The sequence below is a fragment of the Panulirus ornatus genome, chromosome 30, assembly GCF_036320965.1.
Source record: "Panulirus ornatus isolate Po-2019 chromosome 30, ASM3632096v1, whole genome shotgun sequence".
Classification (NCBI taxonomy): Eukaryota; Metazoa; Arthropoda; class Malacostraca; order Decapoda; family Palinuridae; genus Panulirus; species Panulirus ornatus.
Window position 1 is genome coordinate 7,570,001 of NC_092253.1, and position 25,000 is coordinate 7,595,000.

Genomic DNA, 25,000 nt, shown 5'->3' on the forward strand with positions numbered 1-25,000 from the left:
TCTCTCTCTCTCTCTCTCTCTCTCTGCATGAGGTGTGTCCTCCTCCTCCTCCCACCCACCCCACCGTTCCCTCCCTGCATGAAATGTCCCCCTCCCCTCTCCTCCCCCCTTCCCGTCTCCCTGCATGAGATGTATCTTGAAGGAGATGTACGCCTCGGCGATGCTGAGGGGGGGAAGAGATGCAGCGTGAAGGAGATGTAACCTCCTGAAGGAGGAGGTTTACCTTCGTAAGGGCGTGGTGATCATGTTTTCCTGAAGGAGGAGGTGGTCATGGTGGTGTGGGGTCACCGACACCCTAAGGGGGGTGTTTGCATTTTTGGAGGAGGTGTTTCCTAGAATGAAAGGGGGGAAAGGGGGTCGGTCGAGGAAGCACATGCCCCCCTTTTTGAAGGAGGTAGGTCTCGACGGAGTATGTTAGTTTTGGAGATACTTTCTTTGAGGTAATCCTTCTTGGAGGGTGTTGTTTGGAGGAGGAGGGAGGAGGAGGTGGTGGTTCCCTTTCATGAAAGTTGATTCTCGGACAGACGTATCCCTGGATGATGGTGTTACTTTGAGGTGCTCCTTGACGAAAGTGGGACTCAGAGGTAATCCTTGAAGGGGGTCTTTTTTGACAAAGGCACTCCGGGATTAGAGAGGTAGCCCTCGAAGAAGAAGAAGAAGAAGGTGCTACTCCTCGAGGGAGATAGAACCCTTAAGAGTAACCAAACCACCGTGGGTTTTCTTCGCTTTGACCTCACTGGAGGACGACTTCATATCCCGGTCTTGCTATGGCCCGGGAGTCGCGGGTGTGTGTGTGTGTGTGTGTGTGTGTGTGTGTCCTCCCTCCCTCCCTCGTGTGTCCTCCTCCCTCCTTCCCCCGTGTGTCTCCCTCCCTCCCTCCCTTCCCTCCCTCGTGTGATGGCTCTTGGATCTTAATCGACACGACTGAAGATAATCCTCGTGTGTGAGAGAGGGTGAGGGAGAGAGAGTGAGGGGAGATGATCCTCGTGTGAGAGGGGAAGAGCTTCCCCCCCTCGCTCCCCCGCCCTTCCCCCCATTTCCCCCTTCCGACTCGCTCGCTATCTTGACAGCCACCGTCTGCATTACTTACCGCTGTGTTTGGCCGGCCTGCAGCCAATCGTATCCATTGTATAATTAGCCATTCATACACTCAAGATAACTCTAATGACCCACCCCCCCCCCCCACCACTTAACGATTGGAAGGCTGGGCCATAAGGTTAATTGGACCGATCAGTTTGTGAGGAGGGAAGGGTGTGTGTGTGCGTGTGTGTGTGTGTGCACGTGTGTGCACGTGTGTGTGTGTGTGTGTGTGTGTGTACGTGTGTGTGTGTGTGTGCACGTGTGTGTGTGTGTGTGTGTGTGTGTGTGTGTGTGTGTGTGTGTGACCTAAAGTGAAGATTAAGTTGAAGTATGGAAAGACTGGCTGACACTCTCTCTCTCTCTCTCTATCTCTCTCTCTCTCTCTCTCTCTCTCTCTCTCTCTCTCTCTCTCTCTCTCTCTCTCTGGTTGAGTCAGAGCCGAGATTGCGAACCAGCTTCGTTTTCTTTTTTCTTTTTCTCTCTGTAGGATAGACATAACAAGGGGAGTTAGCCCTCATGTAGTTCGTCCTGTGAAACAAAAACGAGGTGACGACACACACACACACACACACCCATTCCCCCCCTCCTCCCCCCGGGTGCCCGCTGGGCCGGATGACGTCAGAGGTGCGTCGAAGCTTCTGGAAAGATATTCGGAAAAGATTTGTTTTTGTTTGTTTGTTTGTGTGTTTGGGTGCGATTGTTGGACGCCCAGAAGTCCTGGTGTATCAAGGCGAGGTAGACTCTTAAATTCACTTTGGTTAGAAGTGTTGTGTTTGTTTGTTAGTCTCTTGTCCCGAAGTAACTTTCAATGAAGGAAGTTAGTAGTGAGGGTTGGTTGATAGATAGTTAGTAGTGAGGGTTGGTTGATAGATAGAAAGTTGATATTGTGTGTATAGACACCTTGAGGGAAAAAAACCTCTGGTCAGTGACGGAAATTTTTGTGGGGGGGAAAAAAAGATAAGTTATCTACACTGAAAGAATTCTAGAGTGATAATGTAAACCCAGAAATAATAATAAGTTGTTGATGGTTGTATATGTTTAATTGTATGTTGCTAATGGTTTCATATGTATTCTCATGACTTGTTAGAAAAGTTTGGGTATATGTGATTTCTCCCGTAATATCTATGAGTGTTCATGGCGTCTTGAAGTATTACGAAACGGATTCGAAATGCTCGACTGCGATTTGCTTCGAAAATCCATCCGTCAGTCGAGTCTGCTCCTTCACGAGTCTCGAGTCTGAGGAAGAAAGGTCTTGTGAGTGGAGGTCATCCTCAAGCTGGAGAGTCGAAGGTTCAGGAGGGAGAAGGTTTAAGGAAGTGCCATGAGGAGTTTGGAGCTTCAGGTAGGACATCGAGGCTTCGGACGAACGGAACGAGGAGGAGGAGGAGGAGCCGGAGTTCGGAGCTTCGGATAAACATCGAAGATTCGGTACGGAGTAGCCCGAGTTCGGAGCTTCGGATAAACATCGAAGCTTCGGCCGGAGTTCGAAGCTTCGGACGAGCAAGAAGAGGAGGAGGAGTAGCAACAGGAGTTCGAAGCTTCGGGAGGAGGAGGAGGAGGAGGATCCGGTGGGACACGGGTGACCCTGGCTTCCCTCTTGCCTTCATGTTTGCGTGAGGTGATGATTAATGTGCCGTGTTTATCAAAGGGGAGAGAGGTTGCGAGAGAGCAGGGCGAGGGAGAGGGAAGGAGGAGAGAGAGAGGCTGTGGGAGAGGCAGGAGGTGGACAGAGCGGACCATGCTTGGTTAAGGCGTCTATGAAGTACATAAACATATTTTCTTCCCCCCCGAATATAACTTTCGGATGTGTTTTTTGCCCCCAAAGAGTGATGAATGGGTGGCTATTGTGGCTGGTGGTGGAGGGGAGGGAGGGAAGGAGGGGCGCACGTTTCTCTGGGGGTGAGGTCGGAAGGAGGGAGGGGAGGAGGGTGTGTATGTAGTACCTTCCCTGGAGGTGAGTGATGCAAGGTGATGTTTGTTTTAGGGTGTGGAGGAAGGAGGGTTGAGGGGGGGGGACCAGTATCTGTAGGCGGAGGGCATATAGACGTGACTCACAGACTCTCTCTCTCTCTCTCTCTCTCTCTCTCTCTCTCTCTCTCTCTCTCTCTCTCTCTCTCCCTCTCCTTCCAGTCCCCCTCACACACGCACAGTCCCCCAGCCCCGACACCACCCCCTTCCCCCGTCCCTGGCAGTGGAGTCAGTCCTTTAACAGACTTGAGGCAATGAACTTCTGAAGGAAGAAAGGAGAGAGGAAAAAAAAAAGAGAAAAAAAATTAAGATGAAAAATAAACTTATCGTGTCCATGAAAACTTGGGTGTAGCACCAGCGGCAGCAGCCTCCTCCCTCCTTCCTCCCTCCCCCTCCCACACAGCCCGTTCCTCCCTCCCTCCCTCCCTCCCTCCCTTCCTGGGACAGCCTCCCTCCCTCCCTTCCTGGGACAGCCTCCCTCCCTCCCTCCCTGGGACAGCCTCCCTCCCTCCCTGGGACAGCCTGCCTCCCTCTCTCCCTTCCTGGGACTGCCTCCCTTCCTGGGACAGCCTCCCTCCCTCCCTCCCTCCCTTCCTCCCTGGCCCCTCCCTCACCCCTCCCACAGTCCTGACCTGCGCCGGTTCATCGCTTATTTGTCGTCGAGGTTGACGTGTACCAGTTATTATTACCTGTCTCTGGATGTTGTAGGTTGTAGAGGGATGGGGGATTATTAAGGTGTCATTGGTTGTTGAGGTCAGGTTGTAGGTACGGGGTTGTGAGGGTAAGGTTGTAAGAGATGGGGTTCGTTTAAGGGCGAAGGTGTTTCACGTTGCATGCCTAAGGTTCCATGGGACTCGTGTTCACAGGCGTTCGAACCCCGCCGCTTCGTGAACCCCAAAAGGGAAGATGAGCTTTAATTGACGTCATTCGCCATGCCAGTCCCTCGTCAGATGATTGGACAACGGATGGCTAATCAGTCCAATCCATCTTTATTAATTGCGTATGATTTTTAATGAGTGTGGACCACAACATCTCGACTCACAATGAACCAGGGTTCGCTCGCCTGCTCGCTGCCGGAGTCGAAACGACTCGGGACTATATTTCTTCCCCACAGTGTCCCCATTTTCTTTCCTCTTGGTTATGATGATTATTTATATTATTTATTTCTTTTTATAGATGTTTTATAATCGTATATGTTGAGCGCGTCTCATGTGTGTTGTGGGAGTCGCTTTGGGGATTTTCAATTCACGTTTCACGTCTCAAGATTCGATGTGATGGGGCCCATGGCGCCCCACGGAAGATGCTTATGGATCCCCAGCCTCTGCTGACGCCCTACGGACGGTCCTTTATGAATCCCCCAGTCCATGGTGACGCCCTAATTGGTGACGCCCCCACTGGTGACGCCCCACCCCCACTGGTGACGTCCCCCCCCACTGGTGACGGTCCCTCGTAAACCCCCCCCCCCCCACCCACCCCCAAATGTCGGTGACGTGCAGGGGGGTGGGTGGCTGGGGAGGGTCGGGGGAGCGTGGTGCACGAGCCGTGTATGCAGATGAGACAACATTTGCGTCGTTCAGGCTTCATTTAGCGACAACATCGTCACATTGGCGCTGTCCCCAGCCTCATTAGGCATGATAATGAGGTGCTGGGGGGGGGGGAAAAGGTTGGTTAGAGAGAGGGGGGTGTATACGTAGATAAGGATTGGGGAGGGAGGTAGAAGAAGGAAGGGGTGGAGATGATGGGGTGGTAGAGGTAGTGCAAAGGGTAGTAAGGAAAGTGAGGTCAGAAAAGTTTATACAGTCTCCTTCTCCCTTTCCCACCCTTTCCTCCTTCCCTTTATTTACCTCCTTTCCCACCCTTTCCCCCTCCCCTTTTTAAGTCCCTTTCTCACCCTTTCCCCTTTCCTTTATTACCTCCCTTTCCCACCCTTTCCCCCTCCCCTTTTTAAGTCCCTTTCCCACCCTTTCCCCATTCCATTATTACCTCCCTTTCCCACCCTTTCCCCCGTCCCTTTATCACCTGCTTCCACCTGTTCTCGGCCATCATCGCTGCGCGCCACCTGGGAGCAGGGGGGGGGGGGGGGGAGCGGTCTGTATCTATATATGGCTTTGAGGCAACCAGCTGAGGACGCGGGGCTGCAAACAGGTAAGGCCAGCTGGTGCATGGGCGTGTATGGCCAGCTGGTCCACATGAGTGTATGGCCAGCTGGTGCACGAGCATGTATGGCCTGCTGGTGCATGTGCGTGTATGGCCAGCTGGTGCACGTGCGTGTATGGCCAGCTAGTGCACGAGCATGTATGGCCAGCTGGTGCACGTGCGTGTATGGCCAGCTGGTGCACATGCGTGTATGGCCAGTCGGTGCACGTGCGTGTGTGGCCACCTGGTGCACGTGCCTGTATGACCAGCCGGTGCACGTGCCTGTATGACCAGCCGGTGCACGTGCGTGTATGACCAGCCGGTGTACGTGCGTGTATGACCAGCCGGTGCACGTGCGTGTATGGCCAGCTGGTGGACGTGCGTGTTTAAGCAGCTGACGTACGCGTTCCGTGACTGACTAACGAGTTAACGTGCCTGGGGGGGGCAGCAGGCAGCTGGTGCGTGCAGGAGCTAGCTGGTATGGAAGAGTTACAGAGGGGCCGAATGCAAAGCCAGCCGGATATAGCGAAGGACAAAAGCGAGAGAAAGGGAAAAAGAAAAAAGAGAGAAAGAGAAAGAAAGAACGAAAGAAAACACTCCAGTTATATCTGTCTGACGTCAGAGGGGTTTCAAAGGTCAAGGGTCAGGAGGAGGAGGGAGGTGAAGGGGAAGAACTTCAAACTTTGAGGTCAGCCGGAGTGTCCAGGGGTCAGAGGTCGGTCAGGGGGTCAGGTGACCTCGGTCCGCGAGCTGCAGGCGCTGCCAGGGTCAAGGGGTGTGGGGGGGGGGTCAGGTGGCGATGACCCAGCCAGAGAGAGAGAGGAGTGAGAGAGGAAGGGAGGGAGAGAGGGGAGGGGAGAGAGAGAGAGAGAGAGAGAGAGAGAGAGAGAGAGAGAGAGAGAGAGAGAGAGAGAGAGAATGAGAGAGAGAGAGAGAGAGAGAGGGGGGGGAGGGAGAGAGAGAGAGGAAAGGGAGAGAGAGAGAGAGAGAGAGAGAGAGAGAGAGAGAGAGAGAGTGGTTCAAACTTGTGTAGTGGTTCAGAAAGGTTCGAAAAAGATCCGTGGGGGAGGTTCAAGATATTCAGACAACGAGAAGTTCAAAGGATTCAGAAGATTCAGACAGAATATTCAGAGTTCGGAATATTTAGAAGTTCCAAAGATTCATAGATTCAGGAGATGCCGAGGTTCAAAATATTAAAGATCAGAAGATTCAGATATTCAAAATATTCTGAGGTTCACAAGATTCAGTGGCTTAGAGATCCAAAGGTTCAAAGATTTTGTGATTCAGAAGATTCATAGATTCAAAGATTGAACACAGCTAAGATTGTTACAAAACAGCTAACTCCCCAGTGGAGTGTTAGCTTACGAAACAGCTAACTCCCCAGTGGGGTGTTAGCTTACGAATCAGCGAACTCCCCAATGGTGTGTTAGCTTATGAATCAGCTAACTATCCAGTGGTATTAGCTTATGACACAGCTAACCCTCCAATAGTGATAGCTTTGGATACAAGCTAAACCTTTGAGTAATGTTAGCTTAGGACACACAGCTAACCCCTTTAGTGATGTTAGCTTAGGACACAAAGCTAACCCCTCTAGTGATGTTAGCTTAGGACACACAGCTAAGCCCATGGAGATGTGTTAGCCTTCAAAACAGCTTAATCCCTCCAGTTTTCTTTGTTGACGACACAGACAGCTAAGCTGTCGACTTGTTTGCTCCCACAGCAGTTGTGCTTGTTTGCTTGTTTACTTGTTTGTTTGCTTGATTGCTTGCTCCCACAGCAGAGGTTGTGCTTGCTTGTTTCCTCCCACAGCAGAGGCTGTGCTTGTTTACTTGATTGTTTGTTTGTTTGCTTGTTTGCCCCATCACGAGTCCCTCTTCGTGCCAGGTTACCAAGTGCCACAACAATGGGAGGTAATGTAAATGTCTTAACAAGTCTTCCTCTCCTCTTCCTCCTCCTCCTCCTCCTCCTCCTCCTCCTCCTCCTCCTCCTCCTCCTCCCTCTCCTCCTCCTCCTCTCCCTTATCTTCTTCCTCCTCTTGCTCCCTCTCCTCTTCTTCCTCCTCCTTGTCTTCTTCCTCCTCTTGCTCATTCTCTTCCTCTTCTTGCTCATTCTCCTCTTCCTCCTCCTCCTATTCCTCCTTCTGTTCCTCCTCTTCTTCCTCTTCTCCTCCTCCTCCTCCTCCTCCTCCTCCTCCTCCTCCTCCTGAGCCTGGGGTGTAGAGAGGCATTATTTTCTACAGATCTGATCCTACGAGTCTTTCCTACATTATATAGAGAAACCCTTCGTTCTTGTAGCTGCTGGTAACACACACATTTGCAAGAAACCTAATACATATATACATACATATATATTTTTATCCCCCCCCCTACCACCACCCCGGTAATTTTTGGTCCCCAACAGAGAAAAATTAATATTTCTCTTTCTTTTGGGGGGGTTTCTCTTGCCCCCCCCTCATCCCCCTCATCCCCCGCCCAGCTGTGGAATAATGAATGAATTAATCAAGGTGGGGGGCGGAGGGGGGGGCGGGGGTAGTGGAGGGGAAGGAGGGGACAGAAATTAGAGTGTATCTGTCGTAAGACCAGATTTTTTCTAGAAGGAGAAGGAAGATGTTGGGTGTGTGGATAGGTCGTCTGGTCGAGGTGTATCTCTGTACACCGGGAGGGTGGGGGGAGGTGGAGTGTCACATGGTAGGATGTTTGTGGTCGACGAGTGCCTGGGTGCAGCAAGGGATGTGGTAGATGTGTGGTAGATGGGAAGTCTGGTCGACGATTACCTCTGTACACTTGGGATGTGGTAGATGGGAAGTCTGGTCGACAATAACCTCTGTACACTAAGGAGATGTGGTAGATGGGAAGTCTGGTCTACCTCCGTACACTAAGGGTATGTGGTAGATGAGGTGTCTGGTCGACCATCACCTCCTCAGATTAGGGAGGACGTGGGAGGCACCTCCGGTGGCAGGACTCGCCTCCCTCCCTCATCCTACGGAAGGATAGGATCCTGCTTAGGACGTGGTGACCTGTAGTAGTCTAGGAAGGAGAGGCCCTTGGCTACATGCACTTCAGAGTGCGTTCGGGAGGGAGAGGCCCTTCGCTGCACGCACTTCAGAGTGCGTTCGGGAGGGAGAGGCCCTTGGCTACATGCACTTCAGAGTGCGTTCGGTAGGGAGAGGCCCTTGGCTGCACGCACTTCAGCGTGCGTTCGGGAGGGAGAAGCCCTTGGCTACACGCACTTCAGAGTGCGTTCGGGAGGGAGAGGGGCCCTTCCCAGGAGCGGATTTCACTCGACCTGAAATAACACCAGCCCTGCACTTCAGCTTCCTGAAGGAGAGAGAGAGAGAGAGAGAGAGAGAGAGAGAGAGAGAGAGAGAGAGAGATACAGAGAGAGAGAGATAGAGAGATAAATATATACGGAATACTCCTGGACCGGGCTGGTAACATCCCGCAGGCCAGACTAACATGTATATATATATATATATTCTTTTCCTTTTTTTGGTCGTCATCTCAAAAAGACAAAGGATCATATACATAAAAACTTTGGGGGGCTCATGGAAGTTTTTTTAATTTTCTTTTAAGAGCGTATGGAGACCAAGGGGGAGGTGGGGGAAGTGGTGAGAAGTGTTAAACTAGACCTGGAAGACATGGTTTTATCATCGGTGAAAGCAGGAGCGACACACACATACCATTAATGCCATTCTTGCTACTTGTGAATGAACGACGAGAAACAGCGAAAAAGAGAGAGACAGACAAAAAAGAAAAAAGAAAGCGTTCCTCATTTTCTTTTCTCTTCCCACCGTTTTTTATTGAACTGAGGGAGGGAGTTCGAGGGGGATACTAACCTACTCCAACACACACACACAGAGGATGAGCACCATCCCCCTACCAGACCAGACCCAGCTCACGACGAAGGACGGCGACAGGAACAGATTTGCGTCACCTGTTTTCGAGGAGGTGAGGGGTTTTGAGACGTCGGTCCGTCCGTCCGTCCGTTCCGGTGTCCCGAGGTGTAAGGGAAGGGAGGGAGGGAAGGAAGGAAGGAGGGAAGGACCGGAATGACAAGTACCTTACAGCAAGAGGAAGGAACCACCCGACAAGCCCTCCCCACACACACACACACACACACACACACACACACACACACACACACACACACACAGGTCCCCCTCTTCCCTCATCTCGAGGTGGAAGCGACGCGTTTCTCTTGATAGCCGAGGGCAGCGCCTCACGCCCCAGGATGGTGGTGGTGGTGGCTACTGAAGGAGGCGCAGAAGAGGAAGAGGAGGAGGAGGAGCGAGGTGTGGTGGTGGTAGTGGATGTGGGGGGGGGAAGGGGAAGGGAAATGTTTGGGGCTGGTTGTAGGCCCAGGTGGACTGAGATATTACCCCCCACCCCCCCTTCCCTTGCACTGATTGGATAAGGGGAGGAAGGGATGGGATGGAGTGGTCGGAAGTTGAAGGAATGGGTGTTAGTATTGATTGGATAGTTTAGGGGGAGGAAGGAAGGGAGAGGAGGAGGAAGGCGGGAAGGGAGAGGAGGAGGAGGAGGAGGAGGAAGGGAAGGGAGAGGAGGAAGGAAGGGAAGGAAGGGATGGGAGGAGGGAGGTACTGAGGCTGATTGATTGATGGGACTGGATAGAGAGGAGAAGAGGGAAGGGGAGCGAAGGAGGGAGAGGGAGGGGAAGGGGAGGAAGGGGGAGTCATCGAGAATATGGATTGCTATGGCGCCTCTGGGTCTGATACGTTCCTTATAAATTAAACGTATTCACAACGCCTCACACCGCTGGGGTTTACGTTCCCTCGAGTCTGAAGTGGGGATCGGAATGGGTTCGAGAGGTGTGTGTGTGTGTGTGTGTGTGTGTGTGTGTGTAAAGGGTGGGGGGGTGTTGGTATGTTTCAGTCAGGCTGGATAGAATATAAACAAAGGGGTGAGTATTGGAAGGTGTGGGGTGGAGGAGGGAGCGGGCGGGGGAGACGCCCTCTCTCTATGGTGGGCGGATAGATCCACCTTCGTCAGGAGGTTCCTCGTGTACAGTGTGTGTGTGTGATAGTGTGGAAGCTCGCTTCTCGTTCTTCCGTCTCAAAACCCCATACCAGCCAATCTCAAAACCCCATACAAACCAACCTCAAACCTCCATATAAACCCGACTTTACGAAAGCGAACATCCCTCATCTAAGGCAGCATTAACTCCAAAAGCTTCACCGCACCGCCCCGCCCCGCCCACACGTGGTGTCTGTGCCACACCACACAGACACAGACGAACAGACACAAATCACCAATAGCGAGACGACTTGTTGATGCCATCCGACACACACACGCACACACACACACACACACACACACACACACACACACACACACACACACGTGTTTACGCCGTCAGACAGACAGACAGACAGACGGAGACACAGACAGGAAACACCGGGTTAACGAGACTTCCTGCCCCTCACAGACAGACAGACTGACAGACAGACAGAGTTAAGAACAGACAGACAGACACCACTCCAGTAAAGACGCATCTGTCTCTCACAAGACGGTGGGTGGAGAGGGACAAGGAGAATAAAATACTAAGTATTTATGAGGAGTAAATGAGGAAGAGGAGGAGGAGGAGGAGGAGAGGCTAGCCCCCTGAAGAGGGGGGGGTCGAGTGGAGTGAAAGAATGTGTATAGATATTACAATTAAACTTTAATGAGAACGACATGAAGAGGAACTGAGTGAGAGAGAGAGAGAGAGAGAGAGTCAGTCGCTCGCCCGACCGAACACACAAAAAGACAGAATTAATTAAGGCAGTAAAGAGAGAGAGAGAGAGAGAGAGAGAGAGAGAGAGAGAGAGAGAGAGATGGGGAAGGGGGGAAGGGGTGACTGAATTAGGAAATGGATGAATGAGCAAGTATATTATGAAGTGTTTTTACACTCTCTTTTTTTTTATTATGGGCGAATTGTGGAAAGATAAAAAAAAGGAAATATAAGAGGGAGAGGGGAGAGTCTGAACGAGAGAGAGAGAGGGGAAAGTAAGTATAAGAGGTGGTGGTGAGAGCGGTGAGGGGAAGAGAAGAGGAAAGAGAAGATGATGATGACAACGAGGGGAGGTGTAGACGACGAAGAAGAAGAAGACGAAGAGGTGGACGAAGATGATGCGAAGAAGGACGGAAAAAGGGGAAGAGGCAAAGTGGAAGGAGAGAGAGAGAGAGGGGAGGAAAAGAGGGGAGAGAGTAAGAGGGGTCAGCAAACACGGTGCAGCACAGGTCAACACTACGGTGTTGACAGAAAAGAATTGAAGTCAAACATTCGCCCAGGTGGCCGTGTGTCCCCCCTCCAGGGTGAGGCGAGCAGCGAGTCTCCGACGGCAGGAGAGAGAGAGAGAGAGAGAGAGAGAGAGAGAGAGCGAGCTGGGTTCGACACCCAGTTTGCTGGCTGGCGTGCCCCTGGGGGTAGAGTGGCTACCCTCCAGCAGGAAGGTGTTCGAGAGGCATCGTGATTCCTCCTCCTCGTCCTCCTCCTCTTCCTCCTCCTTCTCCTTCTCCTCCTCTTCTTCTTCTTCCTCCTCCTCCTCCTCCTCCTCCTCCTCCTCCTCTTCCTCCTCCTCTTCCTCCTCCTCCTCCTCCTCCTGCTCTCATGCCTCACCGTCGCTAGGGCTTGCCCACAGGGCTCAAGGGTTGGGGAGCAAGGAAGGATGGAAGGGTAGGAGTAATGGGAGAAGGGAAGGGAGAAAATATATATAGAGAGTAAGGAGAGAGGGAGAGAAGAAATAAGAGAAGGAGAAGAAGAAGAAGGAGAGGGTGATAGAGATGGAATAGACAGGAAGATAACGTTGGTGAAGAGGTTGAGGTAGAGAGAGAGAGAGAGAGAGAGAGAGAGAGAGAGAGAGAGAGACGGGAATATGAGACAGTCTCCATTTCCAGCCTCCCAGGTAATGTCAACCCCGCTGATGATGGCAATTGATGACTGACTCACTGACCTAACTCTGGCTCTCTGACTGACTCACTGACCTAACTCTGGCTCTCTGACTGACTCACTGACCTGATTCACTGGCTCACTGACCTAACTCATTGGCTCACTGACCTGACTCAATGACTCGTTGGCTCACTGACTCACGGACCTGACTCGTTCGTTGGCTCACTGACCTGACTCACTGGCTCTCTGACTGACTGACTCACTGACCTGACTCACAGGCTGCCTCCCGAACAGCCTTCCGCTCAACAAAACCTCCTTCTCAAAATGTTCATAACACGTTTGATTCACCTGGTGGAGCGAGGTGGGGTTTTTTCTCAAAGCCACGCCTCACTTGAAGGCTCGGGGTATGAAAGTGCTGGAGCCAGCAGGTACCTAAGATTGAAAACTCGGCCTTTGATAAAGCCCGTGGCGTCCTACGGTGTCGCTCGTCTGTTGTCTTCCTGTGGCTTTAGGGAAAAGCATATTTTTTTTTCTCCTTCCTTCCTCCTTCTTCCTCCTCCTCCTCCTCCTCCTCCTCCTCCTCTACCTTTGGCACTGAAATCCTTGAGGAGTCTGACGAGGAAACGCGTTTCGCTTTGAAATGTCTCTTTTATCTCGCGTTTACACCAAGTGAAAGAGAGAGAGAGAGAGAGAGAGAGAGAGAGAGAGAGAGAGAGAGAGAGAGAGAGAGAGAGAGAGAGAGAGAGAGGGGGAGAGGTTGGTTGGGGTGGGTGGGTGGCAGAGATTGTCAACACAGGAGTCTGCTTTTGCCTTGCCTGGCATACGAGATAAGCTGGCTAGTTGAGGAGTGGGTGTGTGTGTGGGGTTGTGTGTGAGGGGGTGTGGGTTGGAGACTCTCCTACAGCCGCTCCTGCTGCTGCTGCTGTGTTAGGGGCGGGGCGGGGCGGGGCGTGGGGGGGTATGTTGTTTTGTCCAGGTTTGAAGGGCCTTCTAGAGAAAATGGTTATGCCCGCGAGTGAAAGAGACAAAGAGAGAGAGAGAGAGAGAGAGAGAGAGAGAGAGAGAGAGAGAGAGTCCATTCTTTCCTTCTGTGTGTCTGTGTTACGTATGCAGATGTGCTCAATCGACTATGTCAACAGTACTGAACTCGTCATATTTGCACAGGAAAGTCTGTGTCTCGCAGTATTTACCCCCCCGTCCCCTCCACCCATCTCGCCAGCTCACTAAATCAAGGACTGTGCAAATTGACACGCCATGTATCATGTGCATACGTACACATATACATGTGGCGTATACATATTTTAAAAGTATCTGTATTTACTCTTTTGTCTCTCTCTCTCTCTCTCTCTCTCTCTCTCTCTCTCTCTCTCTCTCTCTCTCTCTCTCTCTCTCTCTCTCTCTCTCTCTCTCGCGCCTCCGAGAGACATGTGTTGTTTTTCTCCTACATATGCTTCTCGTTATGTAAAACTATATGTGGATTATGTTGTTATGACGAGGGAAATGTAGAAAAAGGAATGCAGTTGGCCAGCCACACACATATGGTGTCATATGGCCAGTGAGTCAATAAGAATTGAAATCCTAACTGTCTATCAGGTCTTCCTGTGTCCGTTTTGCTCCCCCACACACACAAGTGACATACGCCCCTCTGGTTCCTCGCTTCCAGGAGACGAAGGAAAGAATCTTGGTCAATCCTTTTTGTTTTTTCTTTCTTTTTTCTTTTTCTTTCTTTTTTCTTTTTCTTTTTCTTTCTTTTTTCTTTTTCTTTTTTCTTTTTTTTTTCTTTTTTTTAGGGGCCCCCCCCAGTAGGGCACCCATACTGGAATCAGTTGTTTTAAGGGAGGTTCTGGAATATTGTTCATTCCTGGAATGAGGGAGGTTCTGGAATATTGTCCATTCCTGGAATGAGGGAGGTTCTGGAATATTGTTCATCCCTGGAATGAGGGGGGTTCTGGAATATTGTCCATTCCTGGAATGAGGGAGGTTCTGGAATATTGTTCATTCCTGGAATGAGGGAGGTTCTGGAATATTGTCCATTCCTGGAATGAGGGAGGTTCTGGAATATTGTTCATCCCTGGAATGAGGGAGGTTCTGGAATATTATCCATTCCTGGAATGAGGGAGGTTCTGGAATATTATCCATTCCTGGAATGAGGGAGGTTCTGGAATATTATCCATTCCTGGAATGAGGGAGGTTCTGGAGTATTGTCCATTCCTGGAATGAGGGAGGTTCTGGAATATTGTCCATTCCTGGAATGAGGGAGGTTCTGGAATATTGTTCATCCCTGGAATGAGGGAGGTTCTGGAATATTGTCCATTCCTGGAATGAGGGAGGTTCTGGAATATTGTTCATCCCTGGAATGAGGGAGGTTCTGGAATATTGTCCATTCCTGGAATGAGGGAGGTTCTGGAGTATTGTCCATTCCTGGAATGAAGGAGTTGCTATCCATTCCACTTCTTCCAGGGATATTAAGATCTTTCTCAGTCCTTCCCTGCCAGGGAGCTTACAGCTTCGTTAGAAATCCCCATTCCCGAGGGAGGGAGGTTTTAATCATTCCCTGATCCCCATTCCCAAGGGGTTGGAATCATTCCCAGTCCCCCCACTTCCAAGGGTTGGTACAGACTACTGGAAGGACAATACAGCTGGTACAGACTGAAGGACAATACAGCTGGTACAGACTGAAGGACAGTACAGCTGGTACAGACTACTGGAAGGACAATACAGCTGGTACAGACTGAAGGACAATACAGCTGTTACAGACTGGAAGGACAATACAACTGGTACAGACTGAAGGACAATACAGCTGGTACAGACTGGAAGGACAATACAGCTGGCACAGACTGAAGGACAATACAGCTGGTACAGACTGGAAGGACAATACAGTTTGTACAGACTGGAAGGACAATACAGTTTGTACAGACTGGAAGGACAATACAGTTTGTACAGACTGGAAGGACAATACAGTTTGTACAGACTGAAAAACAATACAGTTTGTACAGACTGAAGGACAATACAGTTGGTACAGACTGGAAGGACAATACAGCTGGTACAGACTGGAAGGACAATACAGTTGGTACAGACTGGAAGGACAATACAGCTGGTACAGACTGGAAGGACAATACAGCTGGTACAGACTGAAGCACAATACAGCTGGTCCAGATTGAAGGACAATGCTTTCTGTAGACCAGAGAAAATCCTGTTAATTTTTTTTCCGCCTCCATTTACACCAACCGTAACACAAACAGTAAAAAAAGATTTTTTATCATTTACACAAACTGGAAACAAAATTGAAGAGGGACATTGATATACATGTATAGTGCTGGTACAGTAGATGGAAATTCGGTTGAGTGAATGGTTGTTAACTCGTCTCAAAACTTATGCAGGTAGTGGTGCAAATTCGCTTAAGTGAAGGACGAAGCTTCATTTCCCCTTAACCGGCCATAAGAAGCCAGCAAAGCAGGGTTGTATAACGGATTTGGACACCACTTAATATTTTTTGTCTTTTTCGCAAGGACTTCGGTTAACGAGTGGAGTAGAGCTGAAAAAGAAAAGAGACGTGTATCCGTCTTACTTAACGGATCGGATAACGGAAGGGTATCCGGTTAAGAGACAAGAAAACAAGAGGGCGAAGGAGACTCGTATGTTTTATTCATGAAGGGGGTTCGCCTTTCACACCAACCTTCACGGGTTGGTGTTCTCGCCTTGAGTACTGCTGGAAAGACGTGTCGTCCAAGTCTGGAAAATATTGCTGGAAGTTTTTCTCTTTTTTTTCGTATTTCTATCGTCGGTTCAACAGGGGAAATGTTTTCCAAGTCAATAAAATATTGCCGAAGGATTTTTCGGTTTTTTTCCCTTTTTCATTCTTCTATCTTCCTGCTGGAAAAGAAGAGTAAATCCAGACTTATTTTGATACTTTGGAAGGGATGTTTTGATATACTGGAAGAGCATCAGTGGAAGGATGTTGGCCATAGTTCCATCATCAGTCTTCCTGGAAGGTTTCCAGGATGTAGTCCTGGAACGAAGGAGTTCGCTGCCGTAGATCAATAATCCAGGGATGTTTCCATGCTCTTGGGGTCCTCATACAACAAGGAGGCTGTTCACAGTCTTATGTCCGTAATCCGTGTATGCCTCCATGCACGTAGCCCTGGAACAAGCCTGTCTTCTGCTGTAGATGAATGATCCAGGAGTGCTTCCATGCACGTAGCCCTGGAACAAGCCTGTCCACTGCTGTAGATGAATGATCCAGGAGTGCTTCCATGCACGTAGCCCTGGAACAAGCCTGTCCACTGCTGTAGATGAATGATCCAGGAGTGCTTCCATGCACGTAGCCCTGGAACAAGCCTGTCCACTGCTGCAGATGAATGATCCAGGACTGCCGCCATGCACGTAGCCCTGGAACAAGCCTGTCCACTGCTGTATATGAATGTTCCAGGAGTGCTTCCATGCACGTAGCCCTGGAACAAGCCTGTCCACTGCTGCAGATGAATGATCCAGGAGTGCTGCCATGCACGTAGCCCTGGAACAAGCCTGTCTTCTGCTGTAGATGAATGTTCCAGGAGAACTTCCATGCCCATGGAATCCTACCGGAACGAGGCTGTACAAGGCCTTCGACCAGTGTTCCAGGGGTGGTTTCAACCCCCCCTGGAATCCTTCTTGAACGAAGGTGTTCCCAGCTGTTGATCAACCATCCAGGGATGCTGAAAGGGAGGTTCTGGCCCATCTGTCGCTGGAAGAGGGGTGTTCAAGAGGCGGGGGGGGAAGAGCGAGAAAGAAAAAGAAAAAAAAAATGAGTGCCCTTCCTTCTACCAGTTCTCTCTCTCTCTCTCTGATGGTTCGTCTCGCTCGGAGAAGTTAAGCGAAAGAGTAAACGCCTTTCGAAAACATTTTTAATCAGTCGAGAAGGCAAATATTTTATTGTGTGTGTGTGTTTGTGTGTGTGTGTGTGTGTTGGGGGGGGGGATGGGGGACGCAAAATCAGGAAGGAGGGGGGTGGGGTTGGGGTTGGAGGGGAGGGAGATGATGGGGAGGGGGGAAAGAGAATAATATTCAGTTTAGTAATGAAATCTTTTTAAAAGATTGCTCTCTCTCTCTCTCTCTCTCTCTCTCTCTCTCTCTCTCTCTCTCTCTCTCTCTCTCTCTCTCTCTCTCTTTCTTTTTTTTTCTTTTTTTTTTTGGACTTCGTCGCTGTTACGGAGAAATTTAATCAGCCAAGGATGCAGGTGCTCTGTTGTGTATGAGGGGGAAAGAGAGAGAGAGAGGAAGAAAAGAGGTAGAGAAAGAGAGAGAGAGAGAGAGAGAGAGAGAGAGAGAGAGAGAGAGAGAGAGAGAGAGTATGAGGAGCGTCGCTGGGTCTCTTTTAACGTCTACGTTAGATCAGTTCATCACCCGCTGCACGTCGCTGCGAAGTGTAAAGCCAACATTGGACTGGAAAGAAAGAAAAAGAAAAAGAATAACGAATGAATGAATGAATGAAGGAAGGAAGGAAGGATTGGCTGGCCTTCGTAGCGAAAGTGGAATTGAGGAAGGAGAATACAGAGAGCTTATCTTTACGGCCTCTGTAAACCCGAAAGCGTTAGCGCCCTGACCTGTGCAAGCCCTAGCTGTCCGTCGCCCTTCCCCCTAAAGTGCTGAAAATCAGTCATTTGACATAAAAGGTTTGGAGTGTATTAAGCTGTGTGTGTGTGTGTGTGTGTGTGTGTGTGTGAAGAAATTAATTGCTTATAAATCCATTTGAGGCCTTTGAATGAAAATGGAAAGAGGCGAGAATTATGCTTCAAACTCATTTTCACAGTGAGAGAGAGAGAGAGAGAGAGAGAGAGAGAGAGAGAGAGAGAGAGAGAGAGAGAGAGAGAGAGACTAGTACATGACGACCAGTTCTGGATTGTTAACAGTCCAGTCTAAAATTGGGCTCCCGTCATCCAACTACGCTGCTCGTGACGTCACGAAATCTGCCTCAGTGGCCCATACCAATAACTTCACCCTTTCCATCCATAACTTCACCCTCTCCATCCATAACTTCACCCTCTCCATCCATAACTTCACCCTCTCCATCCATAACTTCACCCTCTCCATCCATAACTTCACCCTCTCCATCCATAACTTCACCCTTTCCATCCATAACTTCACCCTCTCCATCAATAACTTCACCCTCTCCATCCATAACTTCACCCTCTCCATCCATAACTTCACCCTCGCCATCCATAACTTCACCCTCTTCACCAATAACGTCACCCTCTCCATCAATAACTTCACCCTCTCCATCAATAACTTCACCCTCTCCATCAATAACTTCACCCTCGCCATCCATAACTTCACCCTCTCCAATGGGTAAGTTTAAAGCGCATCCCAGTAATCATCGTGAAGTAATTATCAAGACCGGATACCACAGGGGGAAGAAGTAATTGAACACACTTCCCTCCCCCAGGTCAAGCACCTCCTCCCCCCCTCCACTCACCACCCCAGCAAATAAACACTCCCCCCCACTTCAACCACACACGCTCTCGCACCACCAACACCCCTGCAACCCACCCCTGCCCAGGTCAAGCACCACCTTCCCCCTCACCACCACCCCAGCAAGCAAACACCAACCCTCCCCCCACTTCAACCACAGACAAGCACCCCTCCCCCCACCCTGCTGCTTGCCTGTAACGCCTCCCCCCCTCTCCCTGAACACCCCACCCCCCCACCCCTGCTGCCTGTAACTCCCCCTCTACAAGATTCATCTCAGATATTGCTGTGGGGGATGTATGGCGGCCAGAGGTGTATATACACAGTGTGTGTGTGTTTTGTGCTGGGCCAACACACACACACACACACACACACACACACAAACGTGCGCGCGCGGGCGCGAGCACGGCCATTTGTGAAGCCATTTCGAAGCAGAAGTTGTTTAATAACTCATAATTTTACCCGGGAACAATTTTACAGTAAGTCTCCCCCCCCCCTCCCCCCCCTCCCCTCCCCCACCCGTCGTCTGTCTGTCTTACCCAGTTCAATAAGACGAAGTTTTTGTTTGTTTATTTGTTTTGTATGTATTTTTTTTGTTTTTATGTGTTTTCCCCCGGCGTCGTAAAAAAAAAGAAAATATATATCATCAACACCCAACTTGATTCAGCAACTTGTTGTTGTTTTGATTTGCATATGCAAATATTTCAAGATCCCCCCCCCCCCCGGAGACCCAGCCTTGGGGGGGAGGGAGAGAAGAGAATGTTTAAATAGACAGAAGTTAATAAACGCATGTCGGGGGGGGGGATTTTTTTGTCGTGTTGTGCATCTATATATATATATATATATATATATATATATATATATATATATATATATATATGTATATATATATATGGCGTCGAGTTGGCAACACTAGTTCAACTTCGTCGAATGTTCTGGAATCTCCTCGGGCGATGTGGCAACGCTGTGGGGGGACTTCTAGAATATTCTCTCAAACGATAGAGAAAAAGAAATATATTCCTATGCAAATATGGTGATACTAGGAGTTCTAGAAGGTTCTAGAGTCGCCCTGGACGTGAGTAGGGTCAGTGGGCAGCGCTGTGGGTTCTAAGAGTGTTCTGGATGGTTTTTCGATGTTGCCGGAACTTATCGTACTCATTGGGTTGAAGTATCGTACCCACTCTTTGAGAATATCGTACACAGTGTGTTCATGTTATCGTAGCCCACTCTGTGAAGATATCGCACACACTGTTGAATTATCGTACTCAATCTGTTATGATCGTACACATTGTTTTGAATTATCGTACCCCGCTCTGTTAGAATAACGTACATAGTGAGTTGAATTATCGTGCCCACTTTGTTGAAATATCGTACACGGTGTGTTTGAATATCGTACCCACTGTTAAGATATCGTACACAGTGTGTTGAATTATCATACCCACTCTCTTAGAATATCGTATACAGTGTGTTCAATTATCGTACCCACTCGGCTGAATTATCGTATACAGTGGGGTTGAATCCCTGTACACAGTGTGTGTAATTATCGTACCCACTGGGTTGAAATATCGTTTACAGATGCACACACGACTGAATAATAGTCTTCAGGGGGGGTTGAATTTTGTAAATTATTTTTCTTTATCCTCAGTGGGTTCAGTTATCCAGTGAGTTAGACTAATCATATTCGTGGTAAATTATCCCACCGAAAGTTATGAGACACTATACCCTCTGGGTTGAATAATTATTATACACAGTGGAGTAATATAAGAAAAAAATGACAGTAATATTATTTTTTTTTCATTCCACTGGAGCAGCCACTCTTAGTGGGGAGATATAGAGAAGGAAACAAAAGACACCCAAACAAAAGTTGTTAGATGAAATTGCTTTGTTCTAGTAACTTTTAGATGCTTAGAGGATTTCAGAGAGAGAGAGAGAGAGAGAGAGAGAGAGAGAGAGAGAGAGAGAGAGAGACGACACCCCCCACCCCCCACCCTCCTCGAACAATAGGGGGGTCCAGATTTATTTATTAAGTGGTAATTGTGCACAGCACCTACGACACAATGTTGTCGCTGGTAATTAGTGGGGTTCATTAACTTGGGTAATTGTTCCGAGCCTGCCTACAGACACACACACACACACACACACACACACACACACACACACACAAACGTCTCCCTGTCTGTATCCTTGTATTCACATTAATCCTGTATTTTGACGGCAGGAATTCAATTACATGTGTTCGGCCATTATTATGAATTTAATTACCGACCGGGGTTCATAAAGGGAATGCGCGCTTCTGATTACTCTTTTTTTTGTAGTGTAAATTACTTGCGATGGCATTTGGTGAATTACCATGTGCTTCAAGGGGGGGGGGGGGGTTAATGGGGGGATGGGATATGTGTCGCATCATGTGTACTGTTGGTATGTAGGTCGTATTCATGAGGATGGGTCAGCAACCTCATTCATGAGGAGTGAAGTCATGACGTGATGAATATCTAGGGGGACATGATGAAGAATGAGGCGATGACCTAATGAATATAACTTGGATTCTCGACCGTCGTGACGCATTCACAAGCCGCACAGGGTCGAAGGCATAGGTTCGAATCCTGGTTTTGGGCAGTTAGCCCACAGTTAATGCAGCTGTTCATCCACTCGCTGAAATGAAAACCTGGCGGGTGGAAATGGAACATATTATGGCTCCCGTTACCCGTTTAGTCTCGACTGACATATGCAAATACTCACTGTGACCCGCCGTCCAGCACGACGGCCCCAGGGAGGAAGGAGGCATAAAATTTTTGGAAATATTCGTATGCTCGTAAACGGGACAAGACCTCCCCCTTCCCCCCCTTCCCCCCCTTCCCCTCCTTCCCCCCCTTCCCCCCCCCCTTCCCCCCCAAGGCGTTCGGAAATGAGGCAAGTTCGGGAAATTTCCTCCCATTACCGGCCATCCTCTCATTGGCTGACACATTGCACGATCTTGAGGCGGGGTGGGGTGGGGGGGGGACCTCCTCGAAATGGGATGGGATGGGGTTCTAACAAAACATCACATTTCCATATCGGACGAAAAACCATAAAAAAAAATTTTTTTTTTTCCATTTTTATTGGTTGCCCCTATTTCAAAAACCAATTTGATGTTCCTAAGCGCGTCGAAAACCATTTTCTTCAATTCCTTTGCCTATTTGAAAGCGACCTACATATATATATATATATATATATATATATATATATATATATATATATATATATATACCAGTTTTAATATTTACTCGACCTATTTCATAGACCAATGTTTTGTCTAGGGATAATAACCTCTATGCAGAGAGTATGTTAGGTACATCTTTATTAACCTTTCTAAGTCAAAATGTCAATAATATTTATCCACAAATTTGTCCAAATTAATCCCATTGCGTAATGCAAGATCCGTTTTCTAAATGTAATATATATATATATATATATATATATATATATATATATATATATATATATATATATATATGGCTGGATATATATTAATATATATAACGCTTCTTTACCTAGGACTTTTCTGTTATAATTCTTCATGAAACTTTGATAATTTAATTATACTGTAATTCTGTTAACGAAAACATTTTTTTTTTTTTCCCCCAGACGCTTATTATTTCCCATCCCAAATTAATATTCGTCCTCAACCATTTTATAAAACATTTTTTCTCGTTTTCTTTCTCTTTTTATCATTACATTATTTCTCTAAAGTTAACCCCATTTTCATTTTATAAATGACAAACCTTATCCAGCTCCCTAGTTCAATTATCTCGTTTCTAGATAACACTCCATTTTCTCTTCCCCATTTCCAATTATCCCATCAAAATAACATTCCATTTTCTCTGCCCCATTTCCCCATTCTCCGTTTTCCCCCTCTTGATAACCAGCGCGGTTTTTGTTTGTTTCTTTCTTTCTTTCTTTTTACACCCACTTGAATGCAAGTTGTGAATTCTGGATATGTTATAGAATGAATCCATTTTCTTTTCCCGCATCCCATTTTCTTTATATTTTTTAACAGATTCCATTTTGTTTCCCCGCTTCCCATTTTCTTCATATTTGTTTAATAGAATTAATCCATTTTCTTTCCCCGCTTCCCATTTTCTTCATAATTTTTTTCTTAATAGCATTAATCCATGGTCTTTAACCCCCCTTTTCCCGTTTTCTCTCTCTTCCCCCTCAGTGTGCGAGCTGCAGCGAGATAACACGCTGCGGAGGGCCCGCGACCTGGGGCTCGACGCGGAGGACGTCATGACCCCCGACTGCGTCTCCGGCGGGAGGTTCGCGCCCATCCAGTGCGACGGCGAGCGGTGCTTCTGCGTGGACGAGCGCACGGGCAGCGAGGTGCCGGGGACGCGCGCCCGGAGCATCGAGTTCGTCAACTGCACCGGTGAGTTCCGCGCCCCACACACCCACACACTCTCCCTCCCACATTTCCTCCCTCCCACATTCTCTCCCTCCTCCCCTCCCTCCCTCCCTCCTTCCCTCCCTTTTTTTTGGGGGGACGCCTCCCTCCCTCCCTTTTTTTGGGGGGGTGCCTCCCTCCCTCCGTCCCTCCCTCCCTCCCTCCTTTTTTTTGGGGGGCGCGCCCCTCTTCCTTGCATGCCCCCCCCTTTTGCCGTTCCTCGCGCGCCCCCCCCTGTGGAGGACCTGGGGCGCTTGTGTGTGTGTGTGTGTGTGTGTGTCTGTACGTGAAGTATCTACATCCCAGTTCTTCTCCCAATTAACTTGTGTGATCAACCATCTGACATTTTACCTGGCCGTCAAATGAGCCTTTTAGATCCATCATATCGCTCAAATCCTCACTCTGTGTGTGTGTGTCCTCACTGTGTGTGTGTGTGTGTGTGTCAATCTGTGTTCGACACTTAATTACCCCCTTTTAATTACTTGTCATGTATTCCAATCATCCGTTTGTGATAATTTCCCAGGTGCATGGTTCCCTCGTGCTGGTCCAAATTGCTCGTTAATCCGTGTAAGCTTCGTGTCTGCCATGTCTGTGATTTATCCGTGGTTCGTCCCTGCTGCTGCTGGAGGGGTAATTGATTGGCACTTCTGTGCCGCTGCCAAGGATCCGTGGGATGACCTGGACACTGATTAGTGTCTGTGTGAGCTTGTCTGTGGCCTAACAGACACACACACACACACACACACACACACACAAGTATATATACACACACACACGCGCGCGCACACGAATATAGTGCATATGAACGCACAGTTTCATAGAACACATAATTGCCCTCCAACACCCAGGACTCGAACCCAGGACCTTTCGTGCGGTAGTCGGGAACGCTAACCGCTCGGCTACATATGTATTGGGTTGTCTTCTTCTTATGTCTGTTTGTGTGTGTGTGTGTGTGTGTGTGTGTGTGTGTGTCTGTGTGTGTGTTCGATGCAGTATTCACTATCATATCTACCTCTCAACTTCTTCTTCCTCTGTTATCTTATATTTTTTCTTTTTTTATCCTTTTCTTTTTTTCTTCCTCATCTCTTTTTAAGCGTTTCGTTCCAATAACCTGTCTCTTCCTATGTCTCCCTATCTGTTTTCCTTATCAGTCTCTATTTACTCTCTCTTAAGACGTTTCTCCCTTTATCTAATCTCTGATAATTGCATGTGTCCCAGGAACTTACACAGAAGCAACAACGAAAGAAAAAGAAAAAAAGAAAATATAGAAGAGAAATGGAAAGTGTGGCAACATTGGTGGGATGGTGTTGCCACATTTGCATTTTCCGATACCATTATTGCCTGGTGATGGGATTAGAGGTGTTCCATCATGTTGTTACTGCTGCAGGCGAGCGCTCCTTAACCGGAGACCCCTCACACACACACACACAGACACACACACACACACACACACACATACACACACACACACACACACACACACACACACACACACAGACGGAGGGGGCGTTCACATGTACACACCCATAGGCATGTATACGTACATACATTTATCTATCTATCTATCCAACTGTCTGTCTGTCTATCGATCTGTCTATCTATGTATGTATCTATCTAGCTGTCTATCTATCTGTCTGTCTATCTATCTATGTATCTATCTGTCTGTCTGTCTATCTATCTATCTATATGTATCTGTCCGTCTATCTGTCTATCTATCTATCTGTGTATCTATATCTATCTATCTATCTATCTATCTGGTGTATGTGACAAGCCTTATCGTAGCTGGTGTCGATAGACCAGGTGGGGGGTTGTGAGGGAGGGGGGGGTTTCAGGCTTGTTGATTGGTTGCTGTGAGAACTGTCGTTTGAAGTCCATGGTTATGATGTTCAGAGGGTAGTTACGTTCAATGAACCGTTTGTGTTCGTTGAACTGTTATGTTCAATGAGCTGTTATGTTCAACGAACTGTTATGTTCAATGAACTGATATGTTCAGTGAGTTTTTATGTTCAATGAGCTGTTATGTTCAACGAACTGTTATGTTCAATGAACTGTTATGTTCAACGA

The 25,000-nt window shown here is 48.5% G+C and overlaps 1 protein-coding gene across 4 annotated transcripts in view; it reads left to right on the forward strand.

Moving 5' to 3' along the window:
• The window catches only part of LOC139758369 (uncharacterized), a 402,449-nt gene that overhangs the window by 291,880 nt on the left and 85,569 nt on the right, over positions 1-25,000 (forward strand). For all 4 annotated transcript variants that reach the window (XM_071679670.1, XM_071679668.1, XM_071679671.1 and 1 more), the window contains exon 4: positions 22,715-22,921. In XM_071679670.1, coding sequence (XP_071535771.1) covers positions 22,715-22,921 — 207 coding nt within the window. The remainder of the gene's footprint in view (positions 1-22,714; positions 22,922-25,000) is intronic.